At 40.2% G+C, this 22,757-nt stretch overlaps 2 protein-coding genes across 2 annotated transcripts in view; both read right to left on the bottom strand.

Annotated features, from left to right (window-relative positions):
- The window catches only part of ttbk1a (tau tubulin kinase 1a), a 56,257-nt gene extending 49,886 nt beyond the window's left edge, over nucleotides 1–6,371 (bottom strand). Inside the window, exon 1 of the mRNA XM_085355526.1 lies at nucleotides 6,300–6,371. Within this exon, the coding sequence (XP_085211652.1) occupies nucleotides 6,300–6,371 (72 nt within the window). The remainder of the gene's footprint in view (nucleotides 1–6,299) is intronic.
- Nucleotides 6,372–8,958: 2,587 nt separating this feature from the next.
- Nucleotides 8,959–22,757, bottom strand: part of tpcn3 (two pore segment channel 3) — a 30,995-nt gene continuing 17,196 nt past the window's right edge. The window contains exons 10-19 of the mRNA XM_085355525.1: nucleotides 21,975–22,119; nucleotides 21,694–21,879; nucleotides 18,648–18,712; nucleotides 17,833–17,920; nucleotides 17,599–17,668; nucleotides 16,866–17,085; nucleotides 16,537–16,627; nucleotides 12,879–12,992; nucleotides 9,332–9,447; nucleotides 8,959–9,092 (exon numbers count right to left, since the gene is read on the bottom strand). Coding sequence (XP_085211651.1) covers nucleotides 8,959–9,092; nucleotides 9,332–9,447; nucleotides 12,879–12,992; nucleotides 16,537–16,627; nucleotides 16,866–17,085; nucleotides 17,599–17,668; nucleotides 17,833–17,920; nucleotides 18,648–18,712; nucleotides 21,694–21,879; nucleotides 21,975–22,119 — 1,229 coding nt within the window. The remainder of the gene's footprint in view (nucleotides 9,093–9,331; nucleotides 9,448–12,878; nucleotides 12,993–16,536; nucleotides 16,628–16,865; nucleotides 17,086–17,598; nucleotides 17,669–17,832; nucleotides 17,921–18,647; nucleotides 18,713–21,693; nucleotides 21,880–21,974; nucleotides 22,120–22,757) is intronic.

Genomic DNA, 22,757 nt, shown 5'->3' with positions numbered 1-22,757 from the left:
TATTATAGTGCCATAGTCAAATATATTGCTACAGACTATGAGAACAGACAATGTGTAACAAAATCCATTTTGGAAATATACTATCAAAAGCACTATGTGATGCACAGTGGATACAAAGCATAAATTAGTATAGTATTTATGGTATACTTTAGATTTGGTACAATTATCTTAAATATGTAAATTACATTATGCTATATTTATTATATGAAGCTATACCATTATTTTGTCAGATATTGTTGAATGATCTGAATAGGTTACTATCACCAGCCAGTTATCAAATAGTACCATGTAGTACCATCATATGTCATAGATACAACATTGTCTTATGTCTTACTTTTTCGCCGTAGCATTTAACTATTTACATTAACACTAATAATCTGCACTGCGGCATGAAATAAGTGTAAAAGAGAGAACTGTGCTGTTTTCAAGCGTCTCAGCAGCAGATTGGAGAGACAGACCTTTTATTAAACCTCAATCTTTTTTTCTTCCTTCGTAACCTACAGCTCTATTAATCTGCTAGTGGGTGGGACAGGGAGGGGTGCTCTGCCAGAAGCTGGGCTTGCATCATTCCAGTCTGAGTTGGATAAAATTGGTCAGAGCTCACCATAGTTCTGAGCTCCTGGAAAACCTTAAGATTTACAACAAATCCTGAGTGTGGCAAAACCCTTCCTGTTCCTTTGTTAGCCTACAAGCCAAAACAGAGGGTACAGTTAACCAGGAGAGAAGAAGCAGTGAGTGCTGCAGTCTTCTGACCAGACATAATACGAGGGTCGGGCACAAAGGGCCTATATACACCATGTTAACCTTGAAAACTTGAAGCAGCGAAATAATCTAACATGCGAAAAACTGTACTCATTTACCGTGTCAATCTTGTCCCAAGTTCACTTGCTGGTTGCAACAATGTATAGCCATGTATAACAACAGTCATGTTGCTCAGTGGTGGGTTGTTTAATTTTCTCCAACTCCAGCACTTTAAACCCTTCATAGACTAAAAACTTGGAAGCACTTTGTTTTCAGACTCCTACAGTGAAAACAGTGTATAGCCCAAAGTAATTTATCAATGTGCCCCTATAGACAACAGAAAAGGTAGAAACTCCTGTTACAATGTACTTCTTGCTGTGCCAGTTGCAATCACGAGCCTTTGCCTTTGTTTTTTTTTAAACAATTTGTTTGGAAAAAGGTTCACACAACTTTTAGCAACTCTATTAGTTCAGAATGGAAATGATGGTGGAACATAGCTAATAAGCTGCTACAGTTTCCTGCATTTTGAACTTCTGCACCTCCAAAGGTCCACCTCACAGAGTCAGTATAACAATTAACATACACTTTCTTTGCACCTGCAAGGAATTCTATTGATGATGATGTGTCTTTTGTGAGTTTTCTGACAATACAGAATTTTTAAAACTAAGCTTAAAGTATTCAGGTTGACATTAAATCACAGTACAGTTTCATGAGATTAAACAGGACCTTTAGTGTTTCTATGAGCAGATGGTGCTGCAGAAGCATGTCCCAAGTCTAAACAGAGTTACATGACAACATGAAATGAATAATATGAAAAGACTGACTACAGATGCACGATCTGATATCCTCGTGTCGGTGTTGTTCCCACACCATCATAATAAATGTTGTTCCAGGTTCAACATTGCAAGTGACCAATCACCTTGTTGTGACGTCATACTTTTGCGACTATATATATATTTTTTTTCTTCTTTTTCTTTTAAAGACACTTGTGCATATCACTAGGAGAAGCTTGTTTTGTCAAAGCAGTTTCTCTCCTTTCATCTGTCATGGAGCTCCTTGTATGGTTTGCATCCATCCTTTACATTGCATCTTGTGGCCACAGTCAGCTACTGTCATTGAAAGCTCTGACTGTTTCAAACTCATAGTAAACTTTAGCCGTCTTCATTTTACAGGCATGTCTGTCTCCAGCTGAGCAAGCTGAGAGACCAGCAGCTTCTTTTGGTGATTTGCACATGCTCACTGTGGATAAACCGCTGATCAGTCGATGGGAGAGCAGCTATCAAGGCAAGCTGACACTGGCTCTTTGAGTTTGAGTGCTTGTTGTGTTATGTATGAGTCCTGAGAGGTAAAGACCTGCAAATTGTGGAATAAAGACTAATAAAGATGGTCATTTTAATGAATTATGTTTCAAATAAAGATTTTGCTTTGAAAGTATTTGTTTGTTTCTTGACCTCTGAAGACCAAACAGATTTACCAAAGGCGGTGGCAGCATTACCTGTTTAAGACAAACAAGAAATTTATGTTTTATTACACTACATTAGCAAGGAAAGCTCTGACAGTGATAGAGAGGGATGGCAGCTCTCGCCAAGCCTGGTCTAATAAAACATGCAAAGAGTGCAGGTCTGTTTCTTTTCTCAAGAACTGCCTTTTTTGCTTTTCATATATATTTGGTCTTCACAGAACATCCACTACGAGCATGTGCTTTTCCCCTCTGTGTATCTCTTCTCTGCAGTGCACAGTGACTTTGCCTCCACACCTAGACAAATATAATAATATAACCAACAACTCACAATAATTTCTAATGCAAGCTCCAGTAGATTTTCTTAGTGTACATGCTGTGATCAGCAGACGAGTTGCTCTTTGTGGATTTATACAAGATGTAAGCAGATGCTGCACAGCTATCTCGGCTGACTTCCGTTCCTGTCGTTAACAGCATACTGTAAATTGTCTTTATATTAGTCTTTATATTTATTTTTGTTTTTCATATATATTTGGTCTTCACAGAACAACCACTAGATATATATTCTTTATGCTATGGAAAATAATCCTGGACTAAATGACTTAAACACTGAATGGAGCTTCCGCTTAGGTCTAACCCCCCACTACCACCCCGTTTCCCCCCCCCCTCTGTATATATCTCTTCTCTGCAGTGCACAGTCATGGATGCTCCGTGCGCATGCGCACCATCACATCCTGCTGATCAATCAATGTGGCCTGGACAAGTTCTGAATTAAATATAAATATAATTACAGTTGTAGAGCCCCCGTCGGTCCTGGTCTAATTACCATCATGCCACTTTCGTTATAGCGTATCTCTGCGAAACACTCACACCCACTGAATGATTTCTGTATGGGCCGAGAGAGCTAGTTCGGATCAGGCCTACCTGGCGCACCGTCCGCTCCTTTTCCGCCTTTTGGGAATCTTCATCTGGGATTTTATTTCGGCACAAAACGTCCTGATCCAGAAAACCCACCGTTCCTCTTACGTGGGGCCAGAATTTGGGCCTCAGGGTTCCGCAGGATTAAATTACCATTTATTTCTTCTACAAAGGTGCCTCATATCAAACCAGACACGGTCCATCCTCAGACCGTTAGTCCCATCCAAGGCAGAGTCCAAAGAATAAATAAATAAATTAATTAATACATTAATTAATTAAAATGAAAAAACAAAACAAAAAACCACACATACACACAATAGCAGCCTTTATTTTCGCTCAGAGCCCCGGGAACGCTCAATAAAATCCACGCTGACGTCCGGATCCTCCTCCGATTCTCCGCTGCATCAGCTGAGGAGGAGGAGGAGGAGGATGATGCGGACTGGTCCTCTCTGCCTACTCCTGGATGTGATCCTAAACTCCAACTCAGGACAAAACCAGATCCCGAAACCCGCCTCAGGACAACCCGGCTCGGCTGACAGGGACGGTCTGCAGGTGTCAGGTTCTCCGGCTCCAGGCTGTTTGTCCGCACTGCAGCGCTGCCTTCCCCAGCGTCAAATCATCCCCACCAAACACAACATCCGGCCACTACTTTCAAAATAAAGCTCCTCCTCGTCAACGCTTTCCTCGCGTTAATGAACAAAACGGCAGTTCATTTGATAGCAATTTACATCAGTGCATCGGTGTGTGATGCACTTTTATTCACCATAATGGTTACCAATATACCAAAAACAGATGCTAAACCTTTACAGATGGGTTCTGTTAAAATATTCAAGATATTTGTGTTTTCCAGTTCCAGTGATGGATTTTATGAGCAGGTGTGATAGGTGACAAAAGTACACAAACTCTGCACCTAAGTCAAAGTACAGAGATCTGTGTTAAAAAAAATACTCCAATAAGTTTAAGTGCTGAATCACTGTCTTTACTCAAGTAAAAGTGAAAAAGTACAGGCTCTGAAGTGTACTCAAAGTAAGAAAGCAAAAAGTATCTCCTTGAAGGACAATTCTACCACCTATTTTTTTGCATATGTAATTGGACCTTCTGCTACATTAATATAATACAACTATGATATTAGTACATTAGGCCTCCAGGGCTAGACAGAAATAAGCTTTAGTAGATTTTCTTAGTGTACATGCTGTGATCAGCAGACCAGTTGCTCTTTGTGGATTTACACAGCTGGATTCAACAAGATGTAAGCAGATGCTTCACAGCTAACTCGGCTTACTTCTGTTTCTCTCACTAACAGTATATTGTACATTGTCTTTATACTAGACACAGTATAACGATTGAAATTAGTAAATTAATCTAAGGATCATCAGCTTTAAATGAATCTCTATTTCACTTGATGCAACCCAACTCTGATCATGAGCACCACAGCCACTGTGCATCAGTCCAACACCGAGCTTTACTGTGAATTCATCCCATTAACACAAACTGACCTGTTCATCCGCAACAAAACTACCCAGAACTTTCATGCAACATTTGAATAACACAGAGTTAGTATACCGTAGTTTGTTCTGCAGGATGCTTCACAAAGTGAAAAATACATAATTTATCAAAACACATCATATATAGATCCAATATCTTTCTCCAGCTCTGAGTAAACTTAGCTCTCTCTCTTTTCTCCATAATTTAAAAAAACTTAATGTTCTGTTTAGCAAGGCTTCCAATAATAGATAGGGACCATAAACTCACCAGGGAAATATTTACTGAGCTCATTGTAAACTGTGAGCCAAGAGCCATTTTCTCATCATGTCTTTATGCAACCACAGAAGTCACCCCTACACAGGCACACACACACACACACACACACACACACACACACACACACACACACACACACACACACACACAGGCACATATATATATGTAGACAGAACAGAGTGGAAACTGCAAGCCGGACCTTCTTGTCCAACATCAGTGTCTGACCATCATACCCTTATCGATTAAGAATGGGATGATGGCACTCTTGGTAATATATGTTTGAAAGCGGATGGGCAAATATCTTTGGCAATATTCTGCATATACAGTGTATATACAACAATAATAAAGCACTATTTGACACTCTCTGGCTTTATTATTGCCAGGTGTCTCTTGGAAATGAGATGTTAATCTCAATGAGATTTTTAACTGGATAAATAAAGGAGTAATTATAGAGTGATCAGAGTTCTCCTCACATTGGAGTTGGAGTTGATTAAAAGTGCTGATCTTGCATTTTGGTGGCTGTTCACTGGAACCCTCAACAGGAGGTTAAGAGAAATGTCAGTGCAAGTGAAGGCAGCAATCAGTAGGCTGAAAAGCCAAAATACACCTTTCAGAGAAATAGCAAAATGTCTGCAGGGCTAAAGTGACAAAGCTCAGAAACAGAAAAAATTAAGGAAGATGGATTATAAAGTGTACAGGGCTATTTTCCATTCTTAGATTCAGCCAAATGCCGCAAAACTATGGAGAGAAATGTCTGTAACCCCTTTGACACATAATTCTCAAATTTTACAGTGCAAATGGATGATAACCATTTCAAACAAAGCGACTACTGTGGGCTTTGGGAAGTGAACTGTTTTCATTTTTGTCATTACAGGAAAAAAAACAGAAAAAAGAATAAAGAAAAAAATGAATATAATCATTAGTTGCAGCTCTACACTCATACCGGGTTTATAGTTTGTTTGTGTGTGAGTATAATTAGTACCCGGAGAATATACATTTCAGTCAATGTCTTGTTGTATAATGTTACATTTATTTTGAAAATCAACCTAACGCTGTGACCATACAGGCTGTTATTTTTACAGTCAGTCTTTTATGTATTATCAAACAGTGGCAGTTGAATGAGCGCTGTTTAATCCCACCCTTCTGCTTTTACATATCTGTATATATATATATATATAAACACACACACACACACACACATAAAGCTGTGTGTGTGTAGGAACACACACAGTAACGAACGATTACGATTCACTGACCCGACATCCTGCCTGTGGCCTCACACTCTCCCACTAACACTGTCATAGACGCACACACACACACACACACACACACACACACATACAGCCTGATCACACAGTTCATCTGAAAATTTGGTATGCCTTATGTCATTTGATGCTTATGTCAATCCGTTTCTTCTTACCTGAGTATTGTTTTCCGTCCGGACACCAGAGGGCTGAGATAAATCCGTTCCCTCTCCTCCATCTCTCAGCATCAGCACCACATACACGCACACCCCCTTGGCGTCGCCATGTCTAAGCTGCAGTGCCACTCACACCGCCCCCTGCTGTCGCGGAGTTTTTTAGGGATTCAAATTTTTTCTTAATAATCTTTATTTGAATAAAAGTGGCCAATAAGCTCCCATTCCTAAAGACAAAATATTAGAAGCACTTTAAATGTAACAACCAATTCTTCATCCAAAACTGCAACGTTTGTCAATCAATTTTAGTGTATGTAAATTGTAACCTTGTGGACATTTGTTTATGTGTAGTTCAAGCCATAGAATTTGGGTTAAGCTCTCTGACTGGGACATTGTAACACCTCGATTCTTTTTTTCTTTCCATTTAATTGTCGATTTGTTGGTGTGCTTGGGATCATTGTCCTGTTGCATCACCCAATTTCAGTCCAGCTTAAGTGGTTAGATGCACCTAGAATCATCAAGAGTTTATGGCTGACTCATTGACTGCATACTCTTTTTAGAGAGAAGGGGCTTTCTGTTGGCAACCTTGAACTCCGATGACCTTTAACATTTAACATGCTAACTAAGGCCTATAGAATCTGAGATGTACGGTCTGTTTTTTGAGCATCGTACAGTCTGACTTTGGGGTGAATTTACTGGGACAGCCACGCGCCTGCTCCAGACCAGCAAACTAAAGACCACCAAACTTTTATAGGAGGTGCTCACATTTACTAATGATCATTAAATTAAGTGCATTTACAGGACGTGGCTGGCACCTAACCCTCTTAATTCTTATGGAAGCAGTAAGGTTGTACTTATTTTTTCACAGAACTGCATAAAGCACAGCAAAAACTCTTTTTCACAGGACTGAGCTACAAAGTGAACATATTTCTAGCTAATAAATAAACTATGACTCCCTGATTTGTTTTGATGTGAATGTTGGGCTTGAGGACAGATGAAACAATCACCAACCTGTCATCCATTGCAAGACATCACAACAACTTAACACGTTAGGTTTGGCAGGCTAACCATATCGCTAATGGTCATCTCCTACTTTGGAAATAGACTCTTTCCTTTTTCTTTGCAGCAATAAGGAATTATACATTAGGCAGCAAAAGAAAATAGTTCTGGTTGACACTAACTATGGTTCTTATTAATTAGCCTTGCAGGCAGAGCACTTTTTCAAATACCTCATTACGCACTTAGTTGTGAATGTGTGTATTCTGTGGTGGTTACAAATTTGTTAACGCAAATAGAGAACAACACATACAGTAACTTTACATTTGCAGGGGGATGATGAACAGGATATATATCTGTCTATATCTATCTATCCATACTCACTCACTCTCTCTCTCTCTCTCACACACACACACACTCCAAAACAATCCAATCTTTTTTTTTTTAATGCAGATGTTAATTATCATATGTGTGACTGTTCATGAAATGTTTATCTGGGTAGGTCAGAGTACATATACACATAAGAACATATTACAGTAAGAAAGAATGATGAAGTCATTCTTTCTACTTTTCAAGGGGCATCAACATATTTTCCAGCATATTCCAGGGATTAACAGAGGCCTTATTTGCCAATTTTACATATTGCCATCTGTTGTCTGTTTTCACACACATATAATCATTGAGTGACATCGTACTCTTTATCCACAGGGTTTAATATGATGTCTTCCAATCCTTTGCAGCTTAGGGGAAGGCTTCCCATAAGGTTTGGGAGTGTGTTTATGGAAATTTTTGGCCAGTCTTCCAAAAGCACCTTTGTGAGGTCAGACACTGATGCTGGACGAGAAGGCCTGGCTCACAGTCTCCAGTGTAAACATGGCAAAGGTGTTCTTTTGGTTGAGGTCAGAAAGCTGTGCGGTTCAGTCAAGTTCTTCCACACCAGCTTCACTCAGCCATGTCTCCATGGACCTAGTCCTGTGCACTGGTGCACAATCATGTTGAAACAGGAAGGAACCATCCCCCTATTCCCACCCACAAAGTTGCGAGCAGGAAATTTTTGGAAAATGTTTTGGTATGCTGAAATATTAAGAGCTCCTTTCACTGAAACTATGGGATCCCCCCCACCCCCTCCAAAAAAAAAAAAAAAAAAAAAAAAAAAAACAGACAACAAAAACAAAAACAAATAAATTATCTCCCCTCCTTCTTTACACTTGGTACAAATGTAGTCAGACAAGTAGCAGTCTCCTGGCAATTGAAAACCCAGACCTGTATATCAATTTGGCAAACAGAAAAGTGTGATTCGTCACACATACTTCGCATTATGCTTGTATTGTAAGCCTAGTGACATTTTTTTAAACTGAAAATATGTAAAAAAAAAAAAATATATATATATATATATAGAATATATAACAAAACAAAAAACAAAGGTCTAAAAGCATTTTTGAACAAATCAGGCTTCTGTGCAAGAATTCTTTATGTGAAAATTCTGGTTTTCTTGCATTTTTACACAAAGATACAGGACAGAAATATGAACATTTAACACTAGATAAGACTGATTAGCACCCAATCATATTGTTGACACACTGCACTGGATAAACATCAGATTTCAACATTTCTGAAAGTGTAAAATGACTACAGTTTGTATCCATTCATACATGTTTACAAATGCCTATGCATGGCTGAATAAGGGATTTGCAAAATTCTCGTTGCCCGTAGCTTCAGGATCGTCATTCTCAGCAAAATCTTCAGGGTCCAGATCAGCCTCAAATATCCGCTGTAACAAGGCGTCCACTGTTCGATATCCTGACACAAAACACACACACTTACATAAATATTGTCTCTAACAAACAAGAGCAAGTTTTTATTATTGTCTGTCCTCAAATACTTTGCCCATTTTTACATTTCTTCCTGAAGAGAACAAGAATGCCTGATGTAAAATTAGTGACAATCTATTGAGCAAATGTTCAAATTAAAAGTTAGCCAAAAGTGTTCCTTTTTTTTATCTTTTAAAAATCACCTTCTGTCTCCACTTGTCAACTTACTTTTTGAAGCAATTTTAAACATCAGGGACGGTAAGTCTGGTTTTGCTGACTGGCTGCCTCCCAGGTCATTGTCAATAGTTTCCATGGCGTTCACCAAGTTGTCCTCCATCATCTCCCTGGTTAACAAAAAAATACAGATGATCAGGCAGAAATATGAGAGTGATAATCAGAGATATAAAACAGCATGAAAGATGTGCAAGATAATCATAAGAAGCCATGAAGCCGAGAGTCCATTAGACATTGTGCATAACAGAGGTTGAAAATTAGAGCTTAATTTGGATTTGATTCAGAAAGAGAAGATAAAGAGAGAAATATTTTTTAAACATATTTTTAATCATCTTAGAAAAGATCTTTTTAAAGCTTGGTGCTATGAAGAAAGCACCAAATAGTCAAAAGAAACCCCACTAGATTAAGGTAAAGTATTAAACTTTTTAAACACTGAAGCACAGCAGCATCAGCTTCCATTCATCTTCATAATGCAGCGAGTGACAAGTGTCATTGCAAGCCTTTTTGATTTGCCATTTCAGTAAAATTTGCTCAACCCAGAACGTTGAGAGTGCAGAGGACAACGTGACTATAGCGGCAATGATCAACCAAGCTGATCATTTACTTAGTCATTCATTTTCATTTCATGTGCATTTTCTTTGATTTCTTTGGAGAAAAAAAATGAAGTTAAGAGACAGGGACCACATTGTCCAAATGATTTTTAAATAATGTAAATGGACTGATTATTATTTAGTGCTTTTCTACTCTGAGTACTCAAGCGCTCTATACAACATGCCGCATTCACCCATTCACACAAGCACTGTCTTCTACTGCTCACTAACTACCATTCACACACATTCATACTCGCGTCGGAGAGCAACTTCGGGTTAATATCTTGCCCAAGAATATTTGGAATGCAGACTGGGGGGAGCCAGGAATCAAACCATCGCCTCCTGAGCTACAGCCAGGAACCAACAGCAAAATTCTAATTGTATTTTGTGCTACAACAAAAGAACTGGCTAAGAGCAAGTCTAAGCACACCAAAAATAAACTGGATCTAAAAAGATATCAAACAAAATTATGAAACATGCAAGTAGCAAAGTCATACTGGAAATGGTGTAGTGCTATTAATGTTAGGTCCAGTTGACATCGTACCACTATAATGGCACAATGAGCTGATTCACTATCACTAGGTTGACCAGTTCTCTTTTTTGGATGGCCAGTGAGCTGATTATCTTTCAGACACGCAGGTGACAAGTACACCTCTAAAACTAGTCAAAATCCACTGCTTGAAGAAAAACATTGCAGACACCATTTGTGTGTGAGCTGATGACACAACATATACAGGATGTTTAAGCTGTTGTGCAATTGTGCTCAGGTACACTACCAGTCAAAAGTTTGGACACACCTTAGTTAATGGTTTTTCTTTGTTTTCATTGATGTCTTCATTGAGAATCTACAAAACTATGAATGAACACATTTGGAATTATGTAGTAAACAAAAAAGTGAAATAACTCAACATGTTTTATATTTTAGATTCTTTAAAATAGCCACCCTTTCCTTTGATTACTACTTTGCACACTGTTGGCACCTGAAATGGTTTTCCAACACTGTTGAAGGAGTTCCCAGAGATGCTGAGCACCTGTTGGCCCTTTTGCCTTTACTCTGCGGTCCATCTCATCCCAAACTTGATTGGGTTTAGGTCAGGTGACTGTGGAGGCCAGGCCATCTGGTGCAGCACTCCATCACTCTCCTTCCTGGTCAAATAGCCCTCACATAGCCTGGAGGTGTGTTTGGGATTATTGTGCTGTTGAAAAATAAATGAACGCAAACCGGATGGGACTGCATGTCGCTGAAGGATGCTGTGGTAGCCATACTGGTTCAGTGTGCCTTCAATTTTGAATAAATCCCCAACAGTGTCACCAAAAGCGTGCCCCCACACCATCACACCTCCTGCTCAATGCTTCACAGTGAGAACCATCAGTTTACCTTTTCTGCATCAAACAAAGACACAGCAGGTGGAACCAAAGATCTCAAATTTGGACTGATCAGACCAAAGCACAGATTTCCACTGGTCTAATGGTCCATGTGTTTTATTGGCACAAATAAATGACTCCTGCTTGTTGCTTTTCCATAGTTGTGGTTTCTTAGCAGCTATTTGAACATAAAAGCCTGATTCAAACATATGTGTCTGCTACTGGAACTCTGTGTGGCTTTTATCTGGGATCCAATTTGAGGTGCGCTGTTAACTTGTGATTTCTGAGGTTAGTGACTTGGACGAATTTATCCGCAACAGCAGAGGGGACTCGGGTGGTCTTCCTTCTATGTTGAATGAGAAGGTGTGTCCAAATTTTTGACTGGTAGTATACATCACTTAAAAAAAAGATTGCTGTGTTTCTCGCCTTTAGTCAGCAGAACTGCTAGGAAACTTGAAAGACTCCATAATTAGAAGCCCTAGTCCTCATGCATACTTTGACATGTGTGAGAGGACAGCAGTCCTGCTGCATTATCAGATTGAACTGATTGGTGTGGCAGTGTACAGAGTATTTTTTGCCAGCAACTCAGCATTTTTGCAGTATTTCTCTCAACCCCCCTAAGAGAACCATAGTCCTAGATGAAGTGTGTGGCAGGAGGAGCCCAGTGTCAGGGAAAACAAGGTGGAACCTTCAAACTCACACCGTCCACACGGTGTTTCAACATACAGAGACACTGAATCGGTGTTTTGAAAACATTTGGAATGACAAGCCTTGAAACAATGGGTCAGTTCAAATTGCCTGACAGAATCAAGATTGGGTAGGATGCTGTGGACTCAGTAGCTGCACAGTAATGTGACATATTGATGGAGCAGTCAAAGGCTCGCTTTGAGAAAGTCCCGCACTTAATGCCATGTGTTGATTCCCAGCTGTTTAAGGAAAGTTTCTGCCACACAATATCTGTCTCTCTCTTTCTCTCACTCTTTGCTAATAGTAGAACATTATTATTCTTAATCAAATATATCACCAAAGTACAAGTCTGATTGATATGTTAAATGTAGTTGAGGAGTGAAAACGACTGTTATAGTATATAGTAATAGTTAGCAATAACACACAAAAGAAGAAAATGTTGTGAGGTGATTTTGAAGTTTAAAGTTAAATCCTGTGCTACATGATGTATGTGGAAAAGTCAGACAGCTAGAGAGGATGATGAGGTGTGGCTGCACACTGGGTGGTTAGATGTTAGTCATGTGATTGGACGTCCAATCCAGCCGGTGTGTGTTTGAAGGTTGCACCTTGTTTGGTCACAGCTGACTATCATCTCTTAGTTTGCGACCTTCCTCCAATTTGTTTGGCTCTTCACATATTGCACGTGTTATATTGAAATGGACTGTGTGACAAAACAAATCACACCCATCAATGCTATTTTGCCCCAATTTGTAAATCTGTTTCAAGTGTTGCTATAACAAGGTGGTGCTGTCACGTCCTATCAGGGATGTGACAGTGCAGGTATTGGGGTTGTGAATTATATGTGTTAGCCCAGCCACTCAATATGACCACCACACACCACTCTCTGCAAGGTAACATACTGTGCCACAGCAAGCTCCAGTTCTTCAATCTTCCTCTCCAAAGATGTCTGCAAGTCACTTTTATCCACAGAGTACTCCACAAAGAACGCCTCAAGGACAAACGCCACGAAGATACTGAAAGACAAGAACAATCGCATGCAACATTTAGCAGTTCTTAACCAAATTGTATTACTGCATGTACTCAGAACAACCACTTTATCAGTTTAAGGGGCAGGGATAGCTCAGTAGGTAAAGTGGTCGCCCCATGATCGGAAGGTCGGCGGTTCGAATCCACTTAACGGCTACCCTGAGGTACCCCTGAGCAAGGTACCGTCCCTACACACTGCTCCCCGGGCGCCTGCTTAGTGGGCTGCCCACTGCTTCACTGAGTGAATGGGTCAAATGCAGAGAAAAACAAGTAATTTCCCCATGGGGATCAATAAAGTATCCATTATTATTATTATTATTATTATTATTATTATTATTATTATTATTATTAATATTGAAGACATTTTTCTGAGGCAGAACCGGGACCATTTATATTTCCATGATATCAAAGAACATTTTAGGATTCTAATTTATGATTTTTTAAAATATCACAAGCTTTTTCTTATATCATGCTTGTAAATGCTGGGAAAACCAAGGAGTTGGTGGTGGACTTCCGGGGACGCAGACCCCCCCACACTGACACCGGTGAACATCCAGGGAGTGGACATTGAGATAGTGGACTCTTATAGGTACCTGGGTGTTCACCTGAATAATAAACTGGACTGGAGTCACAACACTGATGCTCTTTACAGGAAGGGTCAGAGCAGACTCTACCTGCTGAGGCGGCTGAGGTCATTTGGAGTCCAGGGAGCGCTTTTAAAGACCTATGACTCTGGTGGCATCTGTCATTTTTTACAGTGTTGTATGTTGGAGCAGCAGTTTATCGGCAGCTGAGAGGAAGAGGTTGGGTAAACTCATCAGGAAGGCCAGCTCTGTTCTGGGATGCACCCTGGACCCAGTGCAGGTGGTGGGAGACAGGAGGACTCTGGCCAAAATAACATCTCTGATGGACAGAGTCTCCCACCCCATGCATGTAAATGTTGCTGAACTGCAGAGCTGCTTCAGTGACAGACTGCTGCGTCCTCGATGCATGAAGGAGCGTTTCCGCAGGTCCTTCCTCCCTGCAGCTGTCAGACTGTACAATCAACACTGCTCCCAACAATCATAGATGTTTATATCTGCGCTGTAACTGCAATAATTTAATCAAATGATTTGCACTACAACCTGGTTTGCCTCTTATCTGTAGTTATCCATCCATCCATCCATCTTCATCCGCTTTATCCGAGGCCGGGTCGCGGGGGCAGAAGCCTAAGCAGAGAGGCCCAGACCTCCCTCTCCCCAGGCACCTCCTCCAGCTTATCCGGGGGAATACCAAGGCGTTCCCAGGCCAGCCGAGAGATATAATCTCTCCAGCGTGTCCTGGGTCTGCCCCAGGGCCTCCTCCCGGTGGGACATGCCCGGAACACCTCACCCAGGAGGCGCCCAGGGGGCATCCTTGTCAGATGCCCGAACCACCTCAGCTGGCTCCTTTCGATGTGGAGCAGCAGCTGCTCTACTCTGAGCCCCTCCCGGATGGCCGAACTTCTCACCCTATCTCTAAGGGAGAGGCCAGCCACCCTTCGGAGGAAGCTCATTTCTGCCGCTTGTATCCGCGGTCTCGTTCTTTCGGTCACTACCCACAGCTCGTGGCCATAGGTGAGGGTAGGGACGTAGATCGACCGGTAAATTGAGAGCTTCGCTTTTACACTCAGCTCCCTCTTCACCACGACGGACCGGTGCAGCGTCCGCATTACTGCAGCTGCAGCCCCAATCCGTCTGTCGATCTCCGGCTCCCTTCTCCCATCACTCGCGAACAAGACCCCGAGATACTTGAACTCCTCCACTTGGGGCAGGAACTCATCCCCGACCCGGAGTGGGCACTCCACCCTTTTCCGGCTGAGAACCATGGCCTCAGATTTGGAGGTGCTGATCCTCATTCCCGCTGCTTCACACTCGGCTGCGAACCGTTCCAGTGCGAGCTGGAGGCCCTCACCCGATGAAGCCAACAGAACCACATCATCTGCAAAAATCAGAGATGAGATTCTGAGGCCACCAAAGCGAAAGCCCTCCGCCACTTGTCTGCGCCTAGAAATCCTGTCCATAAAAATTATGAACAGAACCGGAGACAAAGGGCAGCCCTGGCGGAGCCCATCACCCACCGGGAACGAGTCCGACTTATTGCCGGCAATGCGAACCAAGCTCTTGCAACGGTTGTATAGGGATCGAATGGCCCGTAGCAATGGGCCAGACACCCCATATTCCCGCAACACCTCCCACAGGACACCCCAAGGGACACGGTCGAATGCCTTCTCCAAGTCCACAAAACACATGTAGACTGGTTGGGCAAACTCCCATGCACCCTCAAGTATCCTGGAGAGGATAAAGAGCTGGTCCAGTTTTCTGCGACCAGGACGAAAACCGCATTGTTCCTCCTGTATCCAAGGTTCGACTAGCGGACGAACTCTCCTTTCCAGCACCCTGGCATAGACTTTCCCAGGGAGGCTGAGGAGTGTGATCCCCCTGTAGTTGGAACACACCCTCCGGTCCCCCTTCTTAAAGATGGGGACCACCACCCCGGTCTGCCAGTCCAGGGGTACTGCCCCTGATCTCCACGCAACATTGCAGAGGCGTGTCAACCAGGACAGCCCTACAACGTCCAGAGCCTGTATGTATGATCTGTATGATTTCATCAGTCATCACAAACTAAAGTTTGTCCTCTTAATCTTTGACCCTTGTTGCTTTGACGGCATAAAAATCCTCATAAACTACAGATAAAATTAACTAAATTATCTGTAGTTAATTTTATTTAATTTAATAACTGTACAGTACTCTGTTTATAGTAACTATTGTCTTTAATGTAATGTTTCTGTTCTGTGTCCTGTTTGTTTGTATATGTGTCTTTCTGGCTGCTGTTACAACCAAATTTCCCCTTGTGGGACAATTAAAGGATTATTCTGTTCTACCAAAAAAGTCACACAAAATCTAAAACGTTGTGTATTATATATGATACACACATCCCACTTTGAAAACCCTCACATTGATACATTAATCCTGTAAGCCTTTACACTGATCATATTCTACTTTGGGGAATTTCAACACAAATGAAACAGTGTTTTGCTAAACCTTTTCCTTACTTTATGGCACTGACACTGCTACAATAGTGGCCACTATTAATAAACATGGCTACTGTTTAAATAAAGGTGTCAGAGTAGGCCGAGTTATCAGCGCAAGATAAAAGGTGAGGTTTAAAGGTGGATAGGAGGATAAAAAGGTGGTTTAAATGGAGTTTTTCACTTAAAGAGAAAGGAGCTAAAATGGATATCTGAAGGACTGCAACAGGTAATTAATATTTTTGAACTGTGAATCAGTGAGTTGCCTACTTCTAGGACTCTGTTTGAGGGGGAAACTCTACTTTTATAGAGTTCTATGATAAAACACCCAGTGCAACTCACCTTCAAGCATCTAGTGGTTAAAATGTGTCAGACGTAAATATAAATAATTATACATATTCTTCTAGATTATGGGAATAGCAGGACTTGTTTTTGTGGCTGACACCACACCAGTGATGAAAGTACGACACCATTAGCCTTACTTGAGAATGACGATGACGACTATGACGTGGAAGAGGACAAAAAAGATCCTGGCCGAAATGTGGGTGACTGTGGCAAAGCCGCTGCTGAGAAGTGGAGTCTTGTTAAGAAATGATAACACAAACAGGAATCAAACCTGGCAACGCAATTATTCTCAAACATTTCATAAATGCAGATGATTTTATTTGCAGTAGAATGAAAGTCACTGAGAAAAAAAAGGGGGGGGGGGAGTTTTTGTAGTTTTGAAGATGTCTTAAAAATTCAAATCGCTGCTGGTAACTGAAAACGAGATTAAACACAGAAAATGCTGAGACATTCAGCTAAAGGATATCATGCCATTGGTTGACCACGGTAAGCTCAACCAGCAGGATGAAGGAGGAGACCACATCATTGAAGTTATTCTTGCAGTAGTTGAGCTTTGCAAAGTCTGTTCCATTCAGCAGAGGATTACCACAATATGCCTTTGCTGGATCGGTGGAGCTCTGTTCATAAAACGTCACCTTCCCTTTAAAGAGCTCCATCCCCACCATGGCAAAAATGTAGTACACCACCTGTGGAGGAACACCACAACGGACAGAACCATCTTCACAAACATAATGTCAGCTTCAGTTTTCAGACCCCTCAGCAGGTTGAGGCTCTGCATAATGCAGCGTTTGTAGGTTGGCTGGTCCTCACTATGTTTTAGAGCAGGTGTGGGCAACTCCAGGCCTTGAGGGCAGATCTCCTGAAGGTTTTAGATGTGTCCTTGATATAAAACAGCTGATTCAAAGGGCTAAATTAACAACATGTCTTGAAGTTCTCCAGAGGCCTGGTAATGAACTAATCATTTGATTCAGGTGTGATGACCCAGGGTGAGATCTAAAGCCTGCCCGACACTGGCCCTCGAGGCCTGGAGTTGCCCATCCCTGTTTTAGAGTGAAGTCTCTACTGAAGGTTGCCCTCATATTGGTGATGGATCTTTTAAGACAGAACCATCATTAGGGCGGCTAACATCAGCTGTGCTTTGTTTTAGTGTTTGTTAACAAATGCTACTATGACAAACCAGCCTGCTGTCACAAACTCACAATGATAAGCTGTCCAAATGTGAGGATTGCTGGTCCAATCCTGATCAGGGTGTTGATGATTGTACGAAACCTAGCAAGAAAATAGACCTCACTGTTAGTAAAGCAACATGCTTATGCCTTCCTACTGTGACATCCATTTTTCATTTGATGCATCTAAGGATTACTGCAGGATCACCACAAATACAGATGATTTTTATACAAGGATAAATAAATGAATAAGAAATGTAGTTAAACCTTTTGATGCTGTCCACCACCCGTATCAGTCTGAGGACTCGTAGAATGAAAACAATGTCCAAGATTTGTCGGCTGGAGAAATGACTCGCTATAATGCAAACGGAATTAACAAATTAATGAATTAACAAAGACCAATAGCTTGTATCATCCTGTGTTTTAAAATAGTTATTGTGATTGACAGTGACATGAACACTCAAAGTAAACATTCAAAGATGTATCTAAAATGTGAGTAATTAAGTTTTGTTGAATTGTACTATCAACAGTTCAGAGACCAGAACAGCAGGAGCTTTAAAGGCTAACTCATGAAATCCTTTTTGGGGGGAAATTGAGCATTTATACTTTAGTATTTTAGAACTCAATTTTCAAAACTGTTTAAAAAAACAACAACAACAAAAAACAACAACAAACTTGTGAATTTGCATATTCAAAGTTTTAATTTGTATTATATTAGTTAGTCTGCATTTTTTGTTTGTTTGTTTTGTTTGGTTAAAATTGTACTGCACAATTAATGTAGTTGTAGTTTTACACTTGATGACGCTACCATGGCGAAATTTGCCTTTATAGCTACACCGTGTAATTTGTTATTGTTGTAGTTGCATGTTTGTTTTCAGTTCAGTGATTTTCTGCCTCTGTTCCCCGACTCCATGCTGGTGTGTACATTCAAAGTGGTGAAACAGATTGCATTAAACAAACAAACAAACAAACAAACAAACAAAAAGTGATGTGCCAGCCAGATGTAAATTTGGCAAGGGTTAAGTTTGACCTTGATTTTGACCCTGTTGGAACAAAGCTTAACATTAATTAGAAACGCTTACATGACTTCATCACAGAGTTTACGATGGTGGCAATAAGAGCAGAGATGACAATGACTGTGTCAAACCTGAAGACAGAAAACAGAAATCAAAAAAAATTCAAACTTTAATTTAGGCAGAAATGCTATGAACGAGGATGCTGAAAACAAAACCCTTTTTTCTTATGGCGTCAGTCTGACACCACCAACGTGTCAAAAAACACAAATATACCATGAATGTAAATAAAACGACCATTTTTCTCAGCATCAGTTAAGTGTGAGAAAATCTTCACGTTGTAAAAGAATCAAAAGATTTTATCTTTTGTATTCTTATCCAAGTATTTCAAATTTAAGGAACATTAAAACTAACAAGCACATGCAGGAGGCTGCAGAGTGTGGAAGCAAACAGAACAAGAAACCATTTGAGCCTAACAAGCAGCTTTCATTCATGGACTGGATCCAGGTCTAGCAATTTATCCAGAAAATATACAAACACAATACTGAATATTTTTTTGACGGAAGTTATCGCAGCTACACTGCTCAGTAGCAAATGTAACACTACTGTAAAAAAGAAATGATAGCATAAGAAACAATGAAGACAAAAACTATTCCAAAAGCTGCAGCAAGAAACCTTCAGAAGGATCAGAGCTTAAAACCCCAGTGGCAACTTTATTAGGTGCACCAAGACGGATCTAAAGACAAACCTATTGTCATTCTACACACACACACAATAATATCATACCCAATAAAGTGGCCACTAAGTGCAAAAAGTCATGAAAATGAGGCAATTAACTGGCAAATACAGTGAGGAACATAAGTATTTGAACACCCTGCGATTTTGCAAGTTCTCCCACTTAGAAATCATGGAGGGGTTTGACATTCACATTGTAGGTACATTCCCACTGTGAGAGACAGCACTTAGAAACAATTCAGGAAATCACATTGTATGATTTTTAAAGAACTTATTTGTATTGCACTGCTGCACATAAGTATTTGAACACCAGGCAATCAGCAAGAATTCCGGCTCTCAAAGACCTGTTGCTATGCCTTTAAAAAGTCCACCTCTACTCCACTTATTAATCTAAATTAGTAACACCTGTCTGAGCTCTTTAAAGACACCTGTCCACCCCACAGTCAGTCAGACTCCAACTACTACCATGGGCAAGACCAAAGAGCTGAAATGCTTATGTGCAACAGTGCAATACAAATAAATTATTTAAAAAACAAACAAACCACAATGTGTTTTCCTGAATTGGTTTTTAAATGCTGTCTCTCACAGTGGCGCTATAATGTGAATTTCAAACCCCGCCATGATTTCTAATTGGGAGAACTTGAGTGGAGTGTTCAAATACTGATGTTCCTCACTGTAATATAAACTAAATTTAACTGAAAAAAGTTGGTTTTTTGTTTTGTTTTTTAAATAGAACATTTTTGTACATTGTACCATTTTACCATGTTTTGTTTTGCGCTTTTCTTTTCAGTTTAGTTGTGAGTGGATCTGCCTGCTTTAGGTTTATCAATTACATCAAAAACTAATATTTTCACTTTTTCTGATTAAACCAAACTGAAGTTCATTTGAAGTTCAGAAAAGGTCTACAAATGTGCGCGCATTTGTGGATTGAATTCAATGATGGTGATTTTCAATATAGAAATTTCCCTTGTGTACAAAGACTTTTCAGTCTGTCCAATTCTTGTTGTTCTTAAATAACAAATTGTCACACTGTCCTTTACACACTATTCAAACACAATCAGATTTCCCAGTGTCATCACTTGAAGTTGTCTTTGTAGAATTTCTATTAAACTTTAAGCTTTATATAACTTGCATAACCCAAGTAAGCCAGTTGCTGGTTTTTGTTATATATTATTATTTTTTGTTTTATTATTATATTTCTCATTATTGAGCACTTGTTTAGTTTTACCCTTTATCCTATGTTCGACAACATATTTTGTTTTTATGTCTTGATGCATTCTCAATCATCCAGGAAAGTAAATCTCCAAAAGTTAATTCTGTTCATTTGGACGTAGCGTTTCGTGGGAGAAACGTTTCGTCACTCATCCAAGTGACGACTGAAGAAGTCACTTGGATGAGTGACGAAACGTTTCTCCCACCCCATATGGAAAAGAAATAGTAAAAACATATATGATTTACTCATGAAAGTGGCCACTTTCTCATTACTTTCATATATTTTTTTAGTAAGTATACAAAACATACAAGTTTCATTATATAATTTTTCAAGGGATCTTATGTGTTTTCACTCTTGTATGCTTTTCATACAAGTTTCATACAAGACAGATAAAAACTTTATAAGATTTATATATATCTTTTCCATATGGGACAAAACGCTACGTCCAGATGAACAGAATAAACTTTTGGAGATATTTTGTTTTTACTTTTGACATTAAACTAAGCTCCATCATTAGGAAAAGTTCACTTCCCAAAGCTTAAAAGAGTAGATAAACAACCCGCTGAGCATCAATGACTTGGTCGAAGCACTTGAAGGCGTATGAAGGTAAAAGAAGCGGCTGATAATGTAAAAGAAACATTAAATCATGTCACATACCTTGTACTTATAATCTGGGATGTAGATAAGCTGTGTGAAATTCATGCAACACAACTTGTTGATCTTAGATTTGATTCACTTAAATACTTCCATTACTTGTTATATTAACAAATACTCAAAAATACTATACACATATTTTAAGAAATTAAACATTTGACATAACACACAAATACAGTACATGTTAATTTATAAATGTCTACGTAAGGTTTTTGTGTATTAAGCAAGCAGACTTGGATTACACTGTTGGTTTTGATCTGCACAGTGGATTTTTTTTTTGTTTTTTTAAACCATCTGCCTCACTGAAAAAGCTTGATCACACCCATGAATAGATGGTGCTGTGTAATGTCTGGATCTCTGATTCCACATGAACACCTGTTAAAATGTACCTTAAGCTGTCTGTAGATAAATCAGTACTGGGGATTCAGAATCTTTGGTGAGTAAAGACAAAGTGTCAAAAGCACATTAATGACATTATAATGTTATACACTTGTTCTCACGGCATGTTCTCACCAGTTCCAAAAACTGTGTTTGGAGAAGAACACTCTGGGCTCAAACACATACAGCTTCAGCAGAATCTCCAGAATATACAGAGCCAGAAAAACCCACTCTGAATTCGCAATCATTGGATTCTCCTCATCAAGACCGATGAAAACAGCATTCACCAGTATGATCAGGTCATATACCATAACAAAGGCCCTGGAAAAGAACACATATAGTTCTGTGTTTGTAACTACTTACATCAAAATCAGAGGAAAAAAAAAGAAGGTTTCAAAGTTGAATTTGTATCTTACCGGTGTTGGACCAGTTGGCATAGGAGTTTGCTGGGGGCTGACTGGTAGAGGGAAGGGCACAAACTTTGAAGTGGATGAGGTCTTGACTTAATTGTTATTATTTCAATATTCAAGAGGTCAGCAAGCTGGACAAATGCCACCTTACCTGTAAAATAATCATCCTAGAATTGTAATCAAAAACGTTACAAAGATATAAAAACTTAAACTTAGGTCTATTTTAAATGAATCATCTAATGCAGGGGTCGGCAACCCTGGGCACGTGTGCCAGCTCACGCGAAGGGTTAACTCAGACCTTCCCAAAGTGTGGGGCCCGCCCCCTAGGGGGGGCGCAGAGCCATTGCAGGGGGGAGGGGGGGGGCATGAAGAGGGGAAAAAAAAAAACAACAACACTTGGACACTGCTAGCATGAGGCGCCCACAAACGCAAAGCAGGAGATGAAGCATCGCTGAATATGTTTCCAAACCAACTTCATTCTAAGCCAAAGACTAGAAAATATGGTGAAGCATGTCTTCCCTTTGGTTTGACCTGCACAAGTGCCGAGGTAGGTCTCCCTGCAGGATTGGTTTTCCCTTCGTCAGGAGCACAGCTGGGCTCTTCAAATCACGGACAAACAGTATCCCACATTCTTGATTTTTAGTTCACAAACACTTGTTGTAATGACTAACTACTCCTGACATGTTGGAGATGTTTGCTCTTTATACAGTAAAGTTACAGCGGGATATAAATAATATCAGGCTGATCCTGCCAGGATTTGTTCCCCCAGTTCAAATCAGGGACAAACAG

Source organism: Diplotaxodon limnothrissa, linkage group LG6, assembly GCF_057381915.1.
Source record: "Diplotaxodon limnothrissa isolate DT_005_m linkage group LG6, D_limnothrissa_male_GT1.1, whole genome shotgun sequence".
In the NCBI taxonomy this organism is placed as follows: domain Eukaryota; kingdom Metazoa; phylum Chordata; class Actinopteri; order Cichliformes; family Cichlidae; genus Diplotaxodon; species Diplotaxodon limnothrissa.
The sequence above is the reverse complement of the archived record's forward strand: the minus strand, read 5'-3'. Positions and strand labels throughout refer to the sequence as shown.